The 15,263-nt window shown below is 36.4% G+C and overlaps 1 protein-coding gene across 1 annotated transcript in view; it reads right to left on the bottom strand.

Annotated features, from left to right (window-relative positions):
• Window positions 1-2,283: 2,283 nt before the first annotated feature.
• Window positions 2,284-15,263, bottom strand: part of CUNH9orf57 (chromosome unknown C9orf57 homolog) — a 114,717-nt gene continuing 101,737 nt past the window's right edge. Inside the window, 5 exon segments of the mRNA XM_007454504.1 lie at window positions 2,284-2,408; window positions 5,058-5,180; window positions 7,848-7,961; window positions 8,919-8,973; window positions 8,976-9,032. Of these exon segments, the coding sequence (XP_007454566.1) occupies window positions 2,284-2,408; window positions 5,058-5,180; window positions 7,848-7,961; window positions 8,919-8,973; window positions 8,976-9,032 (474 nt within the window).

Below are 15,263 nucleotides of genomic sequence, written 5' to 3' on the forward strand. Positions count from 1 at the left end.
ACTTAATTGATAAAGCAGTGGCAGAGTTTGAGAGGACTGACTCCAATTTTGAAAGAAGTTCTACTGTGGGTAAAATGCTATCAAACAGCATTGCATGCTGCAGAGAAATCATTTGTGAAAGGAAGAGTCAATTCATGCAGAAACTTCATTGTTGTCTTATTTTAGAAATTGCCTCAGCCCACCCCAACCTTTAGCAGCCACCACCGCGATCAGTCAGCAGCCGTCAGCATGGAGGCAAGTTCCTCTACCAGCAAAAAGATTATGACTTGCTGAAGGCTCAGATGATGGTTAGCATTTTTTGGCAATAAAGTATTTTTTAATTAAGGTGTGTACATTTTTTTAGACAATGTTATTGTACACTTAATAGACCATAGTATAGTGTAAACATAACTTTTATATGCACTGGGAAACCTAAAAATTTATGTGACTCTCTAAAGTGCAATATTTGCCTTAGTGGCAGTCTGGAACCGAATCCACAATATCTCTGAGGTATGCCTTTAATGTTAGAACTTGAAGGGATCTGAGAGATCATGTGATCCAATCCTCTTCATCTTACACATGAGGAGAATGAGGTGCAGAGAGACCAAATTGACTTGCCAAGATTACCAGCTAATTAGTGACACAAAATACCAGCACCCCGCTTCCTAGTTCTTTTTTTTTTTTTTTTTAGGCAGAATACTCTTTGACATAAATTGCAGCAATATCTTTTTGGATCTACCTCCTAGAGTTATGAAAATAAAAACAAAAATAAACAAATGGGACCTAATTAAACTTAAAAGCTTTTGCACAGCAAAGGAAACCATAAACAAAATGAAAAGAGAAACCACAGAATGGGAGAAAATATTTGTAAATGATGCGACTGACAAGAGATTAATCTCCAAAATATACAAACAGCTCATGCAGCTCAATATCAAAAAAGCAAACAACGTAGTTCTCTTCTCATTACATCACTTGGATTGTGAGTTAAGCTTGGGAAGCTCCCTGGAGTTAGTCACTGATGATCTGATCTTGTCATTTGTTTCCTCCAGTATATTGGGTAATAACATTAGTTACATTTAAGAAACAGGAAAAATAGAAGTAAAATCTCAATGAAGTTCACTGATTTAGGATAACCACTGTTTACCAATGTAGCTGATGCGTAGAGTGATAGAATAGTAGCAAATGTATTTAAATCTCAGGATGAAGAAACTTTTTTTTTTGTAGTTTCAGAAATGTGGTCTAAGGAATATGGGTAAAATGAGTGTGGAGGAAAATGTCTAGTTTCCTTGGGCTTTTTAAAAATGCTTGTTTTACTTCAAAGTTTATAGAAAAGCATTTGCTCAAAGTCCACTGTGTGTAGGATGTTGTCCTAGGTTCTGTGAAAAAAAATAATAAAAAAGTTTTTACTGAGATTTATTACTTACCATTTGAATTTCTCAAACTCCTAGAAATACAGAGAAAAACAACTTTAAATTTTAAAACACAATCTTGAAGTTGCAAAAGTAAAGCATTGAATGAGAATAATTGAATATGTGGCACATTAAAAAATGTGAAATGCAGTTCAAAGTATATTCATAACACTTCAAAATTCCTTGTGGATGGAAATCCATTTCCCTGCTTCCGTTGAAATGCTTGATCTGCCAAAACTAGATTAGCCAAAGCACTAAGGCCTGGTTAAAGTGTGGAAATCCAGTATTTTGCCAAATCCTAACACAGATGGGAAAAATAAGTACCAACCCTCACACCTTCTTGAGCCCTTTGCCATTTGGGTTCATAGTTCTTACAGGCCTTGTTTGCTGATTCCTGGCTTATTTTTCCTGCAGTGTTTGTTAAATCAGTTTCTCCAGTACAATAAATTGCCCTGAAAGAGCAAGGCAGTTTGCTTTGGAAACCAAATGAACCCTTTCAGGTCACTTGGTATCTTGTGATACAATTTATTTGAAACTGTATTTTGCAATATGGAAATATTTAGGAAGATTAGTAAACTAGAGATGATACGTATAATTTGACTCAGAGAGTCACTCACGTTTTTACTTCCTTGTAGCTTTGAAATCATTGAAAGGGGAACTAAAAAAGAGAAGAGAAAGATTGTGCTGGAAAGGATGTTTCTGAGATGAGTTAGGATTGGTGGCTGAGAAGCTGGGCATCTTGAAAGCCCAAATTGGTTTCAGACAATAACTGCTACAACCTGCAGGTCTGAGACTTTTGCAGAAAGCTGATTGATGGTAGCTGCTGTCTTGGGATGACCAGTTCAGGCTCTGAGATTGACCGATCAGTCAAGCAATTTGGATATGGGCCCCTGCATCAGAAATTGCACAAAGGACGATGGCAGCAGTGTGTAGAGTGAATTTCATAAGTTGTCACGATTCTCTTGAAGCACTCGTCTTGGCTCTCTGTGCAGCCTTGAACTGAATACCATTGAATTCCACCTGGGGGAAACAAGAAGTCATGGTAGATGAATCCCTTGGCAGGTACAACCTACCCGGCCTCAGTTGCTTCAGATAACTAACAGGTTAAAAAAACAAAGACAAAGGAAAACAAAGCAAAAACTCTAGGTCTACCAGGATACAATCATCTTGCCTTTTAAGAACTCCCACTTAAAGTTATTCTAGTTGTGTGCATTGCAGTACAAAAGCTTTGAAATTATAAAGCAAAATAGCTTTCAAACTCAGTTCATAAAGCTATGCAATTGCCAGTTTCTGTGTAGAAATTTCTGAAATGTTAGCTTTTTAGAAACTTCCTAATAATCATCCCCCAGTTTTACCAGGTCATGAGGTATTCAAAGGGCTGAATCCACAGAAGGGTCATTTAGATGTGTAAGTGCTTTTTAGGAATGGAGGTGTGTCATATACCTCATTTAATTTTCCCCCAATTACAAGTAGTAATGCATGTTCACTGTGGAAAATGTGGACAATACACAAAAGTGCAAAATAAGTGACAACAACGTCCTGTAATCTTAGCATTCCCAGTTTCAATTGTATGGGGAAGAACACAAATGAGCAATTCTCTAAAGGCAGCAAAACATAGTTGGAAACTTGAGAAAACGGTAGCCTTTCAACTGTGGGCGATTTTGCTCCCCAACCCCAGGACATTAGATAAGGCCCATAGACATTTTTGTTGCTACAACTTGGAAGATATTACTGGGATGTAGTGGGTATAGGCCAGCAGTGTGCTAAATATCCTACAATACACAAAATATCCCTGTATAACAAAGAATTATCCTGCCAAAGTGTCAATAGTGTTGACAAACTATTGGTAAAACCATCAAAAGCCTAAGTTCCAGTGGTATTTGTTTTGCATCAGCATGCAATGGCAGACTTTTCATGTTAGGAAACTGCTCTTCCCACAACATTGTAGTTAGTCCAGGTCCTTGACCCAACCAAGAGCTATTGTCAAGATTTTGCTGTATAAGCTTCCAAGCTCTTTCTTATGTTCAGAGTTTTTATGGTAAGTTGACTAGATGGCTGTCTGTCCACCTTCAGGAACAGAAGTCACTGAGGGCTAACATTTCACGGCTCCAGGGGGGCTTGGCCCCTTTCCTCTTCAATAAGGAAAGGGTTCTTGACTGGTATGGTTGAGAGTCAGAGGGAACTTGGGGCTCAGAGAGCGGACATAGGTTGAACAAAGCTCAAGTAACCCTGTTAAAACCAAAACCCCAGCAGACATGACCCCAAATTTTCTTCCTATCTCCCAACTGACTTTGATTTCCTCTAGTTTTTTTCGCTGCTTCCATTTCCATAGAGAAATTTAGAGTTTTGCTTTGTGGATTTTTATACATAAGTGGCATCCTATACGTACTGTTTCGCAACTGACTTTTTTCTGCTCAACAATGTTTTAAAGATTTTTTTTCATGTTAATAAAGGGATCTGGTTCATTCTAAGTATTACATAGCAATCCATGGTCTGAATATATCATAGTTTAACACCTATAGACAAACATTTAGATCATTTCCATTACTTTACTATTAAACATAATGCTGCAGTGATAACCTTGATACATGCCTTTTTGTGTTACATGTAAGTATTTCTCTGAAGTAGATGCCAAGAAATAAATTGCTTTGTAGACAACTGTGCTCATTTAAAATTTTAACTGAAATTCACAAATTGTCTTTAAAAAAGTCAAACCAATCTAAACTGTCATTAGAAAATGTATGAGAGTTCCCATTTTCCCATATTGTCACAACCCTTGATATTATAAAACTCATAATTTTTAGCAATCTGATGGGTTAAAAATATTATTTCTGTAGTTTGCATTTCTTTGCTATTTACTGATGGGTCGAGCTGCTTTTTATGTGTTTTTACGTTGTCATTTATATCCTCTTCTGAAAACTGCCTTTCTATTTCTTTAACAAGTGTTTTTTTTTGGTTGTTGGTCTTTTAAAAAATGAGTTTTTTAGAAGTTCTTTATTCTGGGTAGATATTAATATTTTCTTGTTATTTCCCAATTATTTTTGCCCAGTTTATTCCTTATCGTTTATAGTTTTGGGGTTATCATTCATTTCATAAATTTTAAAATACTGATATATTCAAATTTATCATTTCCTTTATTATTTTTGTCCTTTGAATGTTAAGGAGGCCTCCTCTCTTTCAAGCTTAAAATATGTTCTTCAATATTTTCTTCTAATGTTTTCATCATTTGGATTTTTATGTTTCTCTTTTTAATCCATGTGGACAAGGCCAGCTTCCTGGGCATTAAACCTGTGTGATTACACAGAGCCCTGCACTTAGAGGGAAATTATGTATTAATTTTTTGTGAGGATGTGAATGGTGTGAATGAGGCAGTATATAGATTTCTTTAGAAATGTGTGCTCTGGAGTTAAGTACTCACATTTGAATTAGACTACAACACTCCTTAACTGTGTAACATCATGCAAATTTCTTAATCTTTCTGTGCCTCAGATTTCTTATCGTTGGGAATAGCGACAAGATCCAGCTCATATCATTGATTTATTGGTGTGATGTAATCTAGGTAAAGCCCTTAGTATAGCATGTAGTAAATGCTCAGTGAATGTTTGCTCTTACATAAGGAGTTTTCCTGTGCTTATTTTAGTTAAATGTTTTTAAAGTGTTACGACTTACCTTTAATATGGACCTCTTTTATACAGTACTGTCCAGGTTTTGTCCTGCAGGTTCCAAAGTCCAAAAGACATCCATGGAAGGGGATTGAGAGGTTGCATGATCTACAAATCACACCTCCAACACCTCCAAATACAGGACAGAAAAAATAAGGGAAAAATAGAGATGGACACCAGAGACAGAAAAAAAGACAGAAAAGAGAAATCCAAAAATAAAGCAATGATTTTCAACTTTAAAATGTATGCAGTATTTTATAAATTGATTCTAAAAAGTCACATAAATTTAAAATATTTTTATTTGGAGAATTTAATAGGGGAAATTTCATAACATATGCTACATTAAAGAACTGGAAGCACTCTGAACTGATACTAATAAAAAAATGAAGCCAGGTGGGCTAAACAACTTAGTTGGTTAAGATGTATTCAGTTCCTCAGAGCCTAATTAAATCAAACCAAAGTTATTTAGCCAGAATATTTAATTTCAGCCATATATCCACTGTTACGTCTTCATTTCCATGTCTAAGGAAGAACGTTATATATAGTAGGTTCTCTGTATTTATTGTTTGATTAATATTTACATATTGGTAATCTTCAATACTCAAACTCAGTAGCTTAAAAGTATTATTTATTTTGGTTATGGAGAAATAGACCAGAGATTTTTGACCTTGGTCAACGTAGATAAGATTGGAAAACATTAACTGGAAGATCACTTTCCAAATCTGACTATGCATCAGATTTACTTAAGCAGTTAAAATGAACACAGATTTCCACAGCCTCCACAGAACCTGAGCTAGAATCAATAAGAGGTGGGGCCCAGGAGTCCGTACTTTAGATATCCAGAAACAGTGGAGGGCGTGTGATTTGAATGTAGATATCTGGACCAGTTTTTGAGAACCACTGGTTCTATTGAATTCAGGAATCTCCTTTATAATAACCCCTGTAGGAGGCCTTGGCTAGTGATGGAGAGCTCATCATGATTAAACCAGTGCAGACTGTTAAAGAATTCTTCTGAAATTGAGCTGAAATTTGTCTTAATGTTCATAGTTCCAATCTTTTAATATATGAAAACCATAGCTGTTCCACTCCTATTCACTGGTTAACCCTAAAGAAGAGTTTACTAAACATTTTGTGCAATGTATTTTATGTCTCCGACATATTGGGGATTAGAAGAGATCACTTTTAATAGAAAATAGTCTGGCTGATGAGGCTAATTAACCTCTGTTGACTATTCTCCCCAGCTTCAAACTCATCTAAAGATATTTTGGAAATATCACATTGGTTTTCTCATTGAGCATGACAGAATTTCAATCCATAATCTCTGATCAACCAGCAAATATTTTTTAAAGAACTAAGCTTATGCCAAGGATTCTGCTAAGCAATTTACATTTCCCACAATAAATCTTTCAGGCAGGTATTATAGTTGCCCACATTTCACATAAAAGAAAACTGAGGCCTTAAGATTTTAATTAACTCACTCCAGTGGCGGAGACAGGAGTTGAAAGAGGTCTGTTGAAATCCAAACCCCTTGTTTTTAGCAAGCACACCATGTCACTGAAGTTGCCTACCTTTGTGTATCCCAAACCCTCTGATGTCACCTTCTTCTTGCTGGAGATTTTGACTCTTCTAAGATTCAGGGTCAGTCTCCTGCCCAGAATACTAGGGCTGCTTGCTTTCTTCAAGTCATGCCTAAGGGAGTTTTCCTCCTGGACTCGTGATTTCTCAATTCATAACTTGTCCTAAGTGATCCACTACATAGCTCAGACCTTGGTGCCAGTGCACCCCCACCCCCACCCCCCGCCGGTGGAGAGCTTATATGATGCCAGATCTTTCTCTGCCATGCCTAAGGCCCCTGGACTGTTTTCCTGGATGAGATCTGCTCTAGTTTCTTTCTCTCCCTCTCAGATGGTCCTTCTTCCTTCTGATTCCACACCCAATATCCACAGACTTCTTCCTAAAATCTTGGCCCTGACATTCTTTACTACAGCTGAAGGTGATGCCTTAACTTTTAGGCTTTCTGCTGACTGTATTTGTTCCATTGCATGGATACTTATAAATATGTTCACAGATCCATTTCCTTTCTTCCTGTCTCTTTTTGTCTGAAAATTTATTGTTGGTTTTATTAATATAACTAACATATGATATATTCCAATTTGACAACTAAATTTAAAGTTTCAGGTTTTATGTTAAATTACTAGTTTCCTCACATGATTAATTCTGAAGTATCCTATTCTACTTTATGATCTTATTGTGGGGAAAATCTAACAGACTATATTTAATTACTCAAATGCATATTATAAATATATATGTAATTATTTAAACATTATAAATCATGATGATGGTGATCTTTTTAAAATAACCATCCCTTACTTTATGGACACTCCGTACTTCAAAATTTCTCTTTATGCTGAATTTTCTTCTTTTACCCTCACATCTTCCCTGTGTATTCAACAAAATTAATGCAATCTCCTGCCTGAGTCATTTTTTTCATGATATCCAAGACAGGGAAGATGTTCTCTTGAAATTTTTCATCTATTCCTATGTTCCCTTCCACATTCTTTACAGAAGAGAAGTGTAAAGACTTAAAATGCAGCAGAGACCCAAGCAGTTTGAGTTTGCTCCTGCCCTTTCTGCAAGGGGTAATCAAAACTCTGTTGCACATTGTATATAGTAATGAGGGTAGTGTGGGAAGCAGAGACTACAAACAAGTGGTCCAGGGGCTAGACCTGGTTGGTTTAACTTGCATACTGCTTTCAAAATGTTAACATTTAAAAGTTGGGAGAGTTTTCCTGCAAACCTGAATATCTGGCTTCTCCTGAAGAATCAGATTTGGCAGTGTTCGGCTCTCCTTTCTCCATGTCAGATGGGTACTGGCTGCCCTCCTCTGGTTTTGTTACTGGGTGATCCCCCCCTGCCCATTTATATTATATGACCAAACACTTGAGGCATTTGAGATGGTGATCCTGGTATTAGGTACCAAAAGTCTCTAAGTCTCAGTATTAGAACTTTATTTACCTCTGGGATACCTTTTAGAAAGTTTTTCCTACTGACATGTGGTCTCCAGACCAATAGCATTGGCATCACTTGGAAGCTTGCTGGAAATGCAGACTCTCAGGCCCTACATCTGACCTGCTGAATCAGATTGTGCATTTTAACAAGATCCCCAGGTGACTCATATGTACATTAAATCTTCTGACTCTAAGAGACCCTGCCCTGTTAATCCCTGGGTTCAGCATAGAGCAGCCATCTTCATTAACCATATTACCATTTCATTGGGAAGGAGAGTTACCATGTGCTTAAACATCCCTGTTTGGAGATATTACCTTCATGAACGTCTACCTAATTTGAAGGGCCTTAGGAATTCTGTAAAAGGGATTGAAAGCTTTCTGTTATGTGGTTCTTTTATAAGTGAAGGAATATTATAGTTGGTGGTGATGAGCACATAGAAAAAGTGCTGGGAGAGCCTTGTCTATGCTTATTTGGTCTAATTAATTCATTTTTGGGGTCATATTTAAAAGGGCTTCCTGCCTAGATCGATTAGTTCCAGCTTAATGATAATAATAGCAACATGTGGGCCACCATCTACCAGCTCAGTTTATTCATGTATAAAATGGGAAATAATAGCATTTAACTCATAGGATTGTCATGTGGATTCAGTGCATTAATACAAATAAAATATTTAGACCAGTACCTGGCATATAGTAAATGCTGAATAAATGTTAGCTCACTGTTATTTAAGGGTTTACTCAGGCTTTGTTTTAAGGACCTTTAGTACTTTATTTAAGGCCACCCTCCACTTATATTGTAATTCTGCCGTATCTTGAGTAATTTTTCCTCTTTTTTGATTTATGTTTTCTTAATGACTTACCACCTAAGAGGCAGAATAAGATAAAAGCACCACTGAAGACAGTCCTTCTCATTCTCAGATTTCTAGCCAAAAAAGAAGATGGATGGAAAGACATGTACCACCATTAAATCCTTCCTAGGGAAGTAATGAAGTTGTACATTTGTTAGCTGTTATAAAAAGGGAAATCACTAAATAAGTTTCATTTCTTTCATTAAGAAACTATAAAGAAATTCATTTTGTGAAGGAGGAAAAACAATGTACCTGTCTATGTCAAAAATTCACGATAAAACTTAGTTCCAGAACATTTTAAGTTTAGCTGTCTTCTTATTATCAAATACCATACCCTCCCTAAATCATTTCCCTGAATTGCAAAAACAGGAAATAATGTAGATAACATTTCTAGAATAATATCGTGTTAAAAATACTTTTAACTGTTAGCCAAAAAATTTTTATTTATGCTTCCTCATAAACTACTGCTTTCATTGCAAATGATCATATTTATAAGGAAAGTATTTATATCATAGTTAACAATAGCTAACAATTTTTAAAATGAAGAGAAAGAAATTGTCAGATTGGCTAAAATATAACATTTCAGTTATGCATAACTTACCTGCCTTCTTCATAAATGTATTGTGGGAATTTTCTAGGTCTGAACTTCTTTAAAAGATAACAAGTAAAATTTCTGATGTAATAAAGTTCGTTATAACTGAAACCAAGTCTCTGATCCTCTAGATTCCAAACAGTTTAAACAGTAAAATTTGCCCAAGTAAACAGGAAAAATTTTCACTGGAATACTCTGATCTATATGGAACTTAATTGCCTTATTTATGAAATTAACATAATAAGACTAAGTCAGGCAATTGTTAAACTAATTAACTGTAAATATGGCTAAAGATTTCTATGTTCACTATGCTACAGATTAATTAGTTCACATACACATAGCCACGTGGGCATTCTATCGGTTCATTATATAAAGTACTTGATCTTGATATTTTAAAAAATGCCATGTAATCTTTATAATAGAACTTGGTGCATTCAAAAAGCAATTTGATTTTTTTTTTAACATCTTTACTGGAGTATTATCGCTTTAAAATGGTGTGTTAGTTTCTGCTTTATAACAAAGTGAATCAGCTGTGAATATACATATATCCCCATATCTCCTCCCTCTTGCGTCTCCCTCCCACCCTCCCTATCCCACCCCTCCAGGTGGTCACAAAGCACACAGCTGATCTCCCTGTGCTATGCGGCTGCTTCCCACTAGCTATCTATTTTACATTTGGTAGTGTATATATGTCCATGACACTCTCTCACTTCGTCCCAGCTTACCCTTCCCACTCCCCGTGTCCTCAAGTCCATTCTCTACATCTGTGTCTTTATTCCTGTCCTGCCCCTAGGTTCTTCAGAACCATTTTTTTTTTTTTTAATTCCGTATATATGTGTTAGCATACGGTATTTGTTTTTCTCTTTCTGACTGACTTCACTCTGTATGACAGACTCTAGGTCCGTCCACCTCACTACAAATAACTCAATTTCGTTTCTTTCTATGGCTGAGTAATATTCCATTGTATATATGTGCCACATCTTCTTTATCCATCCATCTGTTGATGGACACTTAGGTCGCTTCCATGTCCTGGCTATTGTAAATAGAGCTGCAGTGAGCATTGTGGTACATGACTCTTTTTGAATTATGGTTTTCTCAGGGTATATGACCAGTAGTGGGATTGCTGGGTCATATGGTAGTTCTATTTTTAGTTTTTTAAGGAACCTCCATACTGTTCTCTGTAGTGGCTGTATCAATTTACATTCCCACCAACAGTGCAAGAGGGTTCCCTTTTCTCCACACCCTCTCCAGCATTTACTGTTTGTAGACTTTTTGATGATGGCCATTCTGACTGGTGTGAGGTGATACCTCATTGTAGTTTTGATATGCATTTCTCTAATGATTAGTGATGTTGAGCGTTCTTGCATGTGTTTGTTGGCAATCTGTATATTTTCTTTGGAGAAATGTCTATTTAGGTCTTCTGCCCATTTTTGGATTGGGTGGGTTGTTTTTTTGATATTGAGCTGCATGAGCTGCTTGTATATTTTGGAGATTAATCCCTTGTCCGTTGCTTCGTTTCTAAATATTGTCTCCCATTCTGAGGGTTGTCTTTTCGTCTTATTTATGTTTTCCTTTGCTGTGCAAAAGCTTTTAAGTTTCATTAGGTCCCATTTATTTATTTTTTTAAATTTCCATTTCTCCAGGAGGTGGGTCAAAAAGAATCTTGATGTGATTTATGTCATAGAGTGTTCTGTCTACGTTTTCCTCTAAGAGTATTATAGTGTCTGGCCTTACATTTAGGTCTTATATCCGTTTTGAGTTTATTTTTGTGTAAGGTGTTAGGGAGTGTTCTAATTTCATTCTTTTACATGTAGCTGTCCAGTTTTCCCAGCACCACTTATTGAAGAGGCTGTCCTTTCTCCACTGTACATTCCTTCCTCCTTTATCAAAGATAAGGTGGCCATACGTGCGTGGGTTTATCTCTGGGCTTTCTATCCTGTTCCATTGATCTATATTTCTGTTTTTGTGCCAGTACCATATTGTCTTGATTACTGTAGCTTTGTAGTGTAGTCTGAAGTCTGGGAGCCTGATTCCTCCAGCTCTGTTTTTCTTTCTCAAGATTGCTTGGGCTATTTGGAGTCTTTTATGTTTCCATACAAATAGTGAAATTTTTTGTTCCAGTTCTGTGAAAAATGCCATTTGTAGTTTGATAGGGATTGCATTGAATCTGTAGATTGCTTTGGGTCGTAGAGTCATTTTCACAATAATGATTCTTCCAATCCAAGAACATGGTGTATCTCTCCATCTATTTGTATCATCTTTAATTTCTTTCATCAGTGTCTTATAATTTTCTGCATACAGGTCTCTTGTCTTTTGTCTCCTTAGGTAGGCTTATTCCTAGGTATTTTATTCTTTTTGTTGCAGTGGGAGTGTTTCCTTAGTTTCTCTTTCCAATTTTTCATCATTAGTGTATAGGAATGCAAGAGATTTCTGTGCAGTAATTTTGTATCCTGCTATTTTACCAAATTCATTGATTAGCTCTAGTAGTTTTCTGGTAGCATCTTTAGTATTCTCTGTGTATAGTATGTCATCTGCAAACAGTGACAGCTTTACTTCTTCTTTTCCGATTTGGATTCCTTTTATTTCTTTTTCTTCTCTGGTTGCTGTGGCTAAAACTTCTAAAACTATGTTGAATAATAGTGGTGAGATTGGACAGCCGTGTCTTGTTCCTGATCTTAGAGGAAATAATTGCAGTTTTTCACCATTGAGAATGACGTTGGCTATGGGTTTGTCATATATGGTCTTTATTATGTTGAGGTAAGTTCCCTCTATGCCTACTTTCTGGAGGGTTTTTATCATAAATCGGTGTTGAATTTTATCAAAAGCTTTCCCTGCATCTATTGAGATGATCATATGGTTTTTCTCCTTCAGTTTGTTAATATGGTTTATCACATTGATTGATTTGCGTGTATTGAAGAACTCTTGCATTCCTGGGGTAAACCCCACTTGAAGATGGTGTATGATCCCTTTAATGTGCTGTTGGATTCTGTTTGCTAGTTTTTTGTTGAGGATTTTTGCATCTATGTTCATCAGTGATACTGGCCTGTAGTTTTCTTTCTTTGTGACATCTTTGTCTGGTTTTGGTATCAGGGTGATGGTGGCCTCGCAGAATGAGTTTGGGAGTGTTCCTCCCTCTGCTATATTTTGGAAGAGTTTGAGAAGGATAGGTGTTAGCTCTTCTCTAAATGTTTGATAGAATTTGCCTGTGCAGGAAGCCATCTGGTCCTGGGCTTTTGTTTGTTGGAAGATTTTAAATCACAGTCTCAATTTCAGTGCTTGTGATTGGTCTGTCTGTATTTTGTATTTCTTCCTGGTTCAGTCTTAGAAGATTGTGCTATTCTAAGAATTTGTTCATTTCTTCCATGTTGTCCATTTTATTGGCATAGAGTTGCTTGTAGTGATCTCTCATGATCATTTGTATTTCTGCAGTGTCGGTTGTTACCTCTCCTTTTTCATTTGTAATTGGATTGATTTGAGTCTTCTCCCTTTTTTACTTGATGAGTCTGGCTAATGGTTTATCAATTTTGTTTATCTTCTCAAAGAACCAGCTTTTAGTTTTATTGAGCTTTGCTATTGTTTGCTTCTTTTCTTTTTATTTATATCTGATCTGATCTTTATGATCTCTTTACTTCTGCTAACTTTGGGTTTTCTTTGTTCTTCTTTCTCTAATTGCTTTAGGTGTAAGGTTAGGTTGTTTATTTGAGATGCTTCTTGTTTCTTGAGGTAGGATTGTATTGCTATAAGCTTCCCTCTTAGAACTGCTTTTGCTGCATCCCATAGGTTTTGGGTCGTTGTGTTTCCATTGTCATTTGTTTCTAGGTATTTTTTAATTTCCTCTTTGATTTCTTCAGTGATCACTTCGTTATTAAGTAGTGTATTGTTTAGCCTCCATGTGTTTGTATTTTTTACTGTTTTTCCTGTAGTTGGTATCTAATCTCATAACATTATGAGGTTGGAAAAGATACCTGATACTATTTCAATTTTCTTAAATTTACCAAGGCTTGATTTGTGACCCAAGATATGATCTCTCCTGGAGAATGTTCCATAAGCACTTGAGAAGAAAGTGTATTCTGTTGTTTTGGGATGGAATGTCCTATAAATATCAATTAAGTCCATCTTGTTTAATGTATCATTTAAAGCTTGTGTTTCCTTATTTATTTTCATTTTGGATGATCTGTCCATTGGTGAAAGTGGGGTGTTAAAGTCCCCTACTATGATTGTGTTACTGTCGATTTCCCCTTTTATGGCTGTTAGGATTTGCCTTATGTATTTAGGTGCCCCTATATTGGGTGCATAAATATTTACAATTGTTATATCTTCTTCTTGGAATGGTCCCTTGATCATTATGTAGTGTCCTTCTTTGTCTCTTGTAATAATCTTTATTTTAAAGTCTGTTTTCTCTGATATGAGAATTGCTACTCCAGCTTTCTTTTGATTTCCATCTGCATGGAATATCTTTTTCTGTCCCCTCACTTTCAGTGTGTATGTGTCCGTAGGTCTGAAGTGGATCTCTGTAGACAGCATATATACGGGTCTTGTTTTTGTATCCATTCATCCAGTCTGTGTCTTCTGGTGGGAGCATTTAAACCATTTACATTTAAAGTAATTATTGATATGTATGTTCCTATTACCATTTTCTTAATTGTTTTGGGTTTGTTATTGTAGGTCTTTTCCTTCTCTTGTGTTTTCTGCCTAGAGAAGTTCCTTTAGCATTTGTTGTAAAGCTGGTTTGGTGGTGTTGAATTCTCTTAGCTTTTGCTTGTCTGTAAAGGTTTCAATTTCTCTGTCGAATCTGAATGAGATCCTTGCTGGGTAGAGTAATCTTGGTTGTAGGTTTTTCCTTTTCATTGCTTTAAATATGGCCTGCCACTCCCTTCTGGCTTGCAGAGTTTCTGCTCCAAGGTCAACTGTTAACCTTATGGGTATTCCCTTGTGTGTTATTTGTTGCTTTTCCCTTGCTGCTTTTAATATTTGTTCTTTGTATTTAATTTTTGATAGTTTGATTAATATGTGTCCTGGCGTGTTTCTCCTTTGATTTATCCTGTATCGGACTCTCTGTGCTTCCTGGACTTGATTGACTATTTCCCTTCCCATATTGGGGAAGTTTTCGACTATTATCTCTTAAAATATTTTCTCAGTCCCTTTCATTTTCTCTTCTTCTTCTGGGACCCATATAATTCAAATTTTGTTGCATTTATTGTTGTCCCAGAGGTCTCTGATATTGTCCTCAATTCTTTTCATTCTTTTCTCTTTGTTCTGCTCTGTGGTAGTTATTCCCACTATTTTATCTTCCAGGTTACCTATCTGTTCTTCTGCCTGTTCTTCTGCTGTTGATTCCTTCTAGAGCATTTTTAATTTCCTTTATTGTGTTGTTCATCATTGTTTGTTGCTCTTTAGTTCTTCTAGGTCCTTTTTAAATGTTTCTTGTATTTTCTCCATTTCCAAGATTTTGGATCATCTTTACTATCATTACTCTGAATTCTTTTTCAGGTAGACTGCCTATTTCCTCTTCATTTGTTTGGTCTGGTGGGTTTTTACCTTGCTCCTTCATCTGCTGTGTGTTTCTCTGTCTTCTCATTTTGCTTAACTTACTGTGTTTGGGGTCTCCTTTTTGCAGGCTGCAGGTTTGTAATCCTGATGTTTTTGGTGTCTGCCCCCTGGTGGAGGGGACTGGTGCCTGTGTTCTGGTGGATGAGGCTGCATCTTGTCTTTCTGGTGGGCAGGACCATGTCCGGTGGTGTGTTTTGGGGTGTCTGTGACCTTAT

This window comes from Lipotes vexillifer, unplaced genomic scaffold (assembly GCF_000442215.2).
Source record: "Lipotes vexillifer unplaced genomic scaffold, Lipotes_vexillifer_v1.1 scaffold108, whole genome shotgun sequence".
NCBI classification, from domain to species: Eukaryota; Metazoa; Chordata; class Mammalia; order Artiodactyla; family Lipotidae; genus Lipotes; species Lipotes vexillifer.